Consider the following 7,500-nt stretch of genomic DNA (forward strand, 5'->3'; position numbering starts at 1 on the left):
CTCATTCAGTAATATAGCATCCCCACCCACACAAACATATACACACTTATCACACACACACACACACACACACACACACACACACACACACACACACACACACACACACACACACACACACACACACAACAAAACAGAACAAAATAAAAACAAAAACAGGGTTCCTTATAATTGGTGATAATTGGCTGGGTGATTGTGATTTTGCGGCTCCACTCAATCTACAGAGCTTTGTAAATTGAGCTCCATATCTTGTGAAATTGTTTCTCTTTGTTGCTGTCCTCTGACATTGTCCTTTCAATACTCAAGTAATATTTCATTAAAGTTTTCCATTTTTGAAGAGTAGGTGCTTCTTTATTTTTCCAATTTTGCAATATTAGCTTCTTATAAACTAATGACGAAAAAAGAATTTGCCATCCAGTTGGGAATCTTATTTCCCTAACATTTTGAAAGAGACAAATCATTGGTGAAAATGCTGCTTTACAATTACAAGTTCTTGAAATCCATCTTTCAGTGTTCTCCCAAGACTTTCTAATTTTCTCACAATACCAACAGGCATGTATAAGGGAGTCACTCTGCGTGCCACATTTTAAACATCTATCAGAGGAGCTGGTGTCAAACTTATGAATTTTGTCTCTACTATAGTATATTCTTGTCTTTAATGATTGATTGATTTAAAGATTTCAACTGAGCTTGCTTCTTTAACATGTGATGGAAGTCATTCCACAGATAAGGGGGCTCGGTCGGCAAAATCACAACACTGTCACTGAAGGCAACAGTAAAATATGACACACATATGAACAGGAAACACCTCGCACCCCAAGAGTGCTGAGCTGTAGTGAGGCGATGAGCAGGTTTAATGAAACAAGTCTGTATAATCCAGTAATCTAATAAAGTCTAATATGATCTACTCCAGTCTCACCTTGGTCACAGCGCCTCCCGGTGTACGGAGGCTGACATAAACACTGTCCGTCACCTTCTGGACCCGTGTTACACACTCCATTCTCACAGTCACACACTGCATGGATGGAGATGGAGAGAGAGAGAGAGAGAGAGAGAGAGAGAGAGAGAGAGAGAGAGAGAGATTAGAATAGTTTCAAATAGCCTTTCATATAGTTGCGTTTATTTAAGGGACACTTTTGTGGTTCTTTTATGTACACATTTCACCAGAGGGGTCAGAGGTCAGAGGTCAGAGGTCAGAGGTCAGAGGTCAGGGAGAGAGCACACCTTTATCACAGTTTTCTCCGAAGGTGTTCAGGTTCTTACACTCCTGGCAGGCGAAGCCGGAGAATCCGTCCTGGATCAGAGAAGAGAGAAAGGTTTTTCATTAAAGAGATTATTTCATATCTTTTCTGTTTGAACACAACAACAACCAGAGAGAGAGAGACAGAGAGAGAGAGAGAGACAGAGAGGGAGAGAGAGAGAGACAGAGAGAGAGAGGGAGAGAGAGGGAGAGAGAGAGACAGACAGAGAGAGACACACAGAGAGAGAGAGAGAGAGAGAGAGGGAGACAGACAGAGAGAGGGAGAGACAGAGAGAGAGAGAAACAGACAGAGAGAGACACAGAGAGAGAGAGAGAGAGAGAGAGGGAGACAGACAGAGAGAGACACAGAGAGAGAGAGAGAGAGAGAGGGAGACAGACAGAGAGAGGGAGAGACAGAGAGAGAGAGAGAGAACAAACACAAACACAAAACATGTGTTTACTGTTTTCTGCCATTTTCTTGTTGTTTTTATTTATTTATTTTATTTAATGAATTGTATTTTTTTTTCCATCTCATTATTGAATCGTATTATCCTTGACGCTTTGGCAATATTGCTCATCTGACATTCATGCCAATAAAGCATACTGAATAGAATAGAATAGAATAGAATTGAATAGAATAGAATAGAATAGAATAGAATAGAATAGAATAGAATAGAATTGAATTGACAGAGAGAGAGAGAGAGAGAGAGAGAGAGAGAGAGAGAGAAACTGATGTGATGAAGATCTGAAGTGGGTCTAAAACTCACAGCAGTGTAAGCACATGGTTTGGGCCTTAAAGGATCAGGCTGGTGTTTTTTTAATGCATTTTTTACCATCAACAAATCCTATGAAAATAACAAAATCAACAATGATTTTGTTTTGTCAACAAGTCTGGTCCATGTATCTGGTCCCAGTGCAGCCATGTCCCAGCAGCCATAGAACTCCATTGTATTAAAAAACGATTAAAAACCCGTCACAGAGCCATGCTGCTGCTCTGCAGCATATTTCATCATCACCATGCACCGGGCCGGACCACTTTTTCCTCAAACGACTTAATAAGCCGGCTGTAAACACTTTGCCATCTCAGGAAAGTAGTTCCGTAGCACAGAAAATAGTCCCCCGGCGTAATGAAGAATTTGTTCCTGTTTGAATTTGATTTGGTAAAAACTACAACAGCCTGACTTTTCATGGTAACAGTTAGAGATTTTTAAAATGTAAACTATGTCTCTGAGCTGAATTTAAAGGTTTTTATCTTACAGTTGGAGCCAATGACTTCCGGGTTGACGGCTAAAACCGGAACGTGGGAAGTCAGAAAGTAACGGGAGGAGAGTAAACGCTTTGTTGATTTAGTTATTTTCATAGGATTTGTTGACAGTAAGAAATGTATTAAAAACACCGGCCTGATCCTTTAAGGCTGAGTTCTACTTCTGCATCGCTGTGTGTCGCAGGTTTCTCCGGCGGTGCGAGCGTCTCTTGTTCTGCTGGTGATTCTTTGTAGAGCAGAGAGACTCTAGATGTCAGTGTGGAGCTTTGTTCACACAGCAGACACCACAGAAGAAGTCACAGTGAAACTCATGTTGTGGATGTTTCAGTTCATCTGGAGACGATCTGTGGTCCAGAGGAACATCTGAACCTCCTCAGCTCGTCTCTCTTCGTCTGCTCCATGTTGTCTTCACTGTCGGCCCACAGACAGACAGACAGGAGGAGGAGCCACCGAGCGAGCGGCCAATCACAGCTGAGCAGTAAGATACGGAGACGCTGAGATGCAGAAGTATAAATTGGCCTTAAGTCCACTGATCCACCGGGACGACCCAGAAAAGGCAGGTACCAGTCTCCTTTATCTATCACTGTTAAACAGATGCATTGTGGCAGATAGACAGGTAGAAGACAGACAGACAGGTAGAAGACAGACAGACAGACAGGTAGGAGACAGGCAGACAGACAAGTAGGAGACAGATAGACAGACAGGTAGGAGACAGACAGACAGACTTACGTCACAGATACAGGTCCCGTTGCCCAGGTCTCCATCCAGACAGCTTCCATGGAAGTTACAGGTCTTCCCTGACCAGCTGGGACAGGCTACAGACAGACAGGCAGGCAGACAGGCAGACAGACAAGACAGACAGACAGACAGACAGACGGACAGGCAGGCAGACAGACAGGCAGACAGACGGACAGACAGACAGACAGACAGACAGACGGACAGACGGACAGACGGACAGGCAGACAGACAGGCAGGCAGACAGACAGGCAGACGGACAGATGGACAGACAGACAGGCAGACAGACAGATGTGATTAGAAATGATTTTTGTCATCCAAGTCAATCCACTAAGTCTCTGCCTCTAATATCTTTTATCAGTTAACCTGCTGACAGCCTCTAAATGTCTGTCTGACTGATGAGATGTTATTATTTATTATTATTTATTATTTTCAGAACACAGTGTGTTCACAGTGTAACACCTAAACTACACAGCATGCGTAACATTTGTGCATCTGAACTTAATGTAATGTGTTAACGTTAATGGTAAATGATCTAGTTTTGCTTATTTTTCCATAAACAACTCAAGTTGTACCGTGAGGAACATTAATGTACCGTATTCTCTTTTTTTCAGAGTGTCGGCATACTGCAGCCAATCAGAAGCTTCTCAGCGGCTCCATCGTCATTTTCATCGTCCATTTTTCACCCCCTTTTTCTTCTTCTTTGTATAATTGCAATTTTACTTTGTATGTACTCGATATCCTAAGCCTGATTATTTTACATTTAACTGGATATTGCTACTTTTATTTTGACCTGATCACTCTGTTGTGTGCCCCTTAGAGGGAGGGACAGTAGGGGGTGTAGGGTTGTGTGTGTGTGTGTGTGTGTGTGTGTGTGTGTGTGTGTGTGTGTGTGTGTGTGTGTGTGTGTGTGTGTGTGTGTGTGTGTGTGTGTGTGTGTGTGTGTGCAGCCTCACATAGACAGAGCGGGCCCCAGTGTTGCGGGCAGCATCGAGGCTGCAGGACGCTCTTCACACAGGACTGATGACATCCAGCCAGCTCCACCTCCCTGCCCCCCACCTGCACCACGTAACTGCAACACAGAGTAATCTGATTACTTTACTTACACTGGGATTACTCCCAATGTTTCTCGTAAAGCCGTGTGAGCATCCTTCCACGGTTACTTTCACTATGTAATCTGATTACTTCAGTTACTTTAAGATTGATTAGAGTGTTTCTCACAAACGTGTGTGAATCCACACATCTCCGTCTCCGCCAGTCTCTCCCACTTAATGTTGTACAAAAACATTTGCACAACATTATTAGAACGTTGTGGGAGGGTTACCCAAAATTCTACCGACAGGGAACCTCAGGGGAACGTTATTAAAATTACCCCCAAAAAACGTTATTTTATGTGGTTATTAGAACATTTTGGGAATGTTACTTTGAACAAAAACGTTGTGGGGGGGTTACCAAATAGAAACCTGGAAGGAACGTTCCAGGAATGTTATGGGAACGTTATGTGTTAGCTGGGTTCGACCTTTTAGCTGGAAGAAAGCGTCTACCAGCTGATTGATTCTAAACTTTGAAGAATATTGATTAGAATGGAAGTACCTATTCTATTCATTCTACTTCTATGCTAAAATGCCTAAGAGAGAACTCAAGAACGTCTACAGTTACTAGTTCAGAAAGTACCAGAATAACACAAGCCCAGTTCCTGACATGTAAAGTAGATCTAATACATACAGACAGGAACAGCAGCAGGTTTGATACGCCACATGTCAGCTAGCTCCACCCACCTTCCTTCTACTGAAGCTACATCACTGAAAACCAGAAGGCTGCTGGTTCGGAGCCCGGACCGGATGGGAACTCTCTCCCTCCCTCAACACCCACTGCTGTTATTTTACCTTATTCATGTGGCAACCATTTTGAATTTACATCACACTGGGGTTGGAAAATGACCCAGAAGTCTGACACATTATACAACTAATGTTACTTCAACATGTTTCATCAGTGAGGACTTCAGACAGACAACAGTTATCAAACTAGCTAGCGATCGCGGGAACAACAGCTGTGACTGCTCGTATTTAGCAGGTTAGTTAGCTAACTTACTAGCTAGTTAGCAACTAGCTAGCTACGCTAGTTTCTGGTAGCTAGCTATAGTGAGCCAAATATATTGAATGTGAACCTGCTTTACACCCTAACCTGCAGTTAGGGGTTTCCATAGCAACATTACCTGCAGTTAGCGGTGTCCATGGTAACAGGGTAGTTACTTGCAGTTAGCGGTATCCATGGTAACATTACCTGCAGTTGGCTGTCTCCATGGTAACATGGTAGTTACCTGCAGTTGGCGGTGCCCATGCCGGTGCTGGTCTTGGTGAAGCCGGGGGGGCAGGTGACGGCGGCGGAGGCGGCGCAGGAGGTGCAGGACGTCTGGAGGGTCAGGGTCTGCAGCTCATCACAGCGAGCAGCAGAGTCCTGCAGAGACCAGATCAGACCAACACCTGACACCAGCTGGAACGCAGTCTGAGACTGTGTTCCAGCCATAACAACAACAACAGTGGTATTCCATGTGGCCATGTTTGTGGCACCAACTTTAATGCCATTAAGTTCAGTTTCTCACTGCTAGAAAGATTCTAAACTGTAAACTATAGCCGATACAATGCAACCTCATTTCATTCATAAAATCTTCATTCACTGGCTGTGTGTAGCGTTGCCATGGTGACGGTCACAGCAGCCTTCAGCTAACCAGACACTTAAACTTTTGCCATTTAAATCCTTTAAACGTTACAAAGACACTCAATATGCCTTCAGCAGCCTCTGACCCCGGGTCAGTCCTGATGTCTCCAACTGAAACACACAGACAGGAAGCATGTCCGCACTCTAACAAGTCCTCATGTCCGCACTCTAACAAGTCCTCATGTCCGCACTCTAACAAGTCCTCATGTCTTGAACCTCAGGTGCATTTGGTTCCAACAACAGATACGAGTCAGAGAAACTCGCACACTGATTAAATGAAGGAACAAGAGAGCCTGACCAAGAAATACAGAAAGGTTTCAGTCCTAGACAGAGGTGTGACTGAGTCTGCTTTGCTCGAGTCCCTGCTCAAGTCTTGATGCACAAGTCACAAGTCAAATCCCAAGTTTAAATAGCAAGTCAAGTCCAAGTCAAGTCCATGTCATTAATGTCAAGTCTCAAGTCTAAATGTAGAACAGCAAATCAAGTCAGAACAAATCAAGAGTCCAGTATCAATTTAATATCTTAAAGAAAACTAAATATCTAGGACTTTTCAATGCAATATGGTTTTAATAGGATAAAAACTTGATAAGAGCATCATGAGTTTGATTTCTATAATCAGTTTCAAGCAATTAAAACTGTGACTCGAGTCCAAGTCATGTGACTCGAGTCCAAGTCATGTGACTCGAGTCCCACCTCCCACCATCCTAGACCATCATCACTTTGTTTGAGCAAACAGACTGGTGACAGTCCAGGACTGAAACCTTTCTGTTTTTGCATTATTTTTCTTTCCATGAAGCACTTTTTGTATTAAATCTTTCATCAGTGAGACTCTCTTGTGAACATTTCCTCATTTAATCAGTGTGCTGGGCTGCGGTCGAACAGTCAAAAAAATACGTCCTAACTCCTATTCCTAACCACTCTTCCTTGACCTGGTTGGAAAACGTCATGAGGTCAAGGAAAGATGTGAAGGAGAATTCATAAGGACTTAGGAAAAGACAACCGCGGTGCTAAGAGAATCCGACCGCACTGACACTAGGCTACGTAATTATGTGATGGCGGATGTTAATGAGGTGGGTCTGCCGTGTGAAACTACAAGGTTCAGAAGATGGACGACTGAAAGCACATCCTAGATATTTCCTGTGTGTTCTTACCGTGTTTCATGCAGGCTGTATAAACGTGGACGACCCGGTGAAAAATATCTCTTCATCACCAAGGTTGGAATTGAAGTAAAAAAGGAATATAGGCTACCAGTCACTAAAGTGAAAGGAAATGGTTTTCACATTGAGAATGGTTGCTCACGCTCAGCCTGCTGTCCACTCATATTTATCGACATGAATCCCAATTAGTTTGATTGTATGAAAATAATTGTTAAATTCATGCAAGATAGGCATAACATGTTAGGCCTACAGATCTACTACTGTACATATCATCATTCTTAAGTTTCAAACATGTTGAATTAAAAACATCATCTGACTAAAAATGTCTCATATCCCTTTTTCTTGAAAGACAGACTTCTGTGTTATGGTCAATATGTTGATTTAGA

The 7,500-nt window shown here is 43.0% G+C and overlaps 1 protein-coding gene across 1 annotated transcript in view; it reads right to left on the reverse strand.

The window, feature by feature from the left end:
* Positions 1-919: 919 nt before the first annotated feature.
* The window catches only part of LOC139640244 (stabilin-2-like), a gene marked incomplete at its 3' end in the record, with an annotated part of 8,365 nt that continues 1,784 nt past the window's right edge, over positions 920-7,500 (reverse strand). Inside the window, exons 2-6 of the mRNA XM_071514422.1 lie at positions 5,560-5,696; positions 4,196-4,311; positions 3,234-3,319; positions 1,225-1,294; positions 920-973 (exon numbers count right to left, since the gene is read on the reverse strand). Of these exons, the coding sequence (XP_071370523.1) occupies positions 920-973; positions 1,225-1,294; positions 3,234-3,319; positions 4,196-4,311; positions 5,560-5,696 (463 nt within the window). The remainder of the gene's footprint in view (positions 974-1,224; positions 1,295-3,233; positions 3,320-4,195; positions 4,312-5,559; positions 5,697-7,500) is intronic.

This window comes from Centroberyx affinis, unplaced genomic scaffold, assembly GCF_046629955.1.
Source record: "Centroberyx affinis isolate AG114_WGS23_722 - 3 ecotype Tasmania unplaced genomic scaffold, CSIRO-AGI_Caff_v1 ptg008762l_1, whole genome shotgun sequence".
In the NCBI taxonomy this organism is placed as follows: domain Eukaryota; kingdom Metazoa; phylum Chordata; class Actinopteri; order Beryciformes; family Berycidae; genus Centroberyx; species Centroberyx affinis.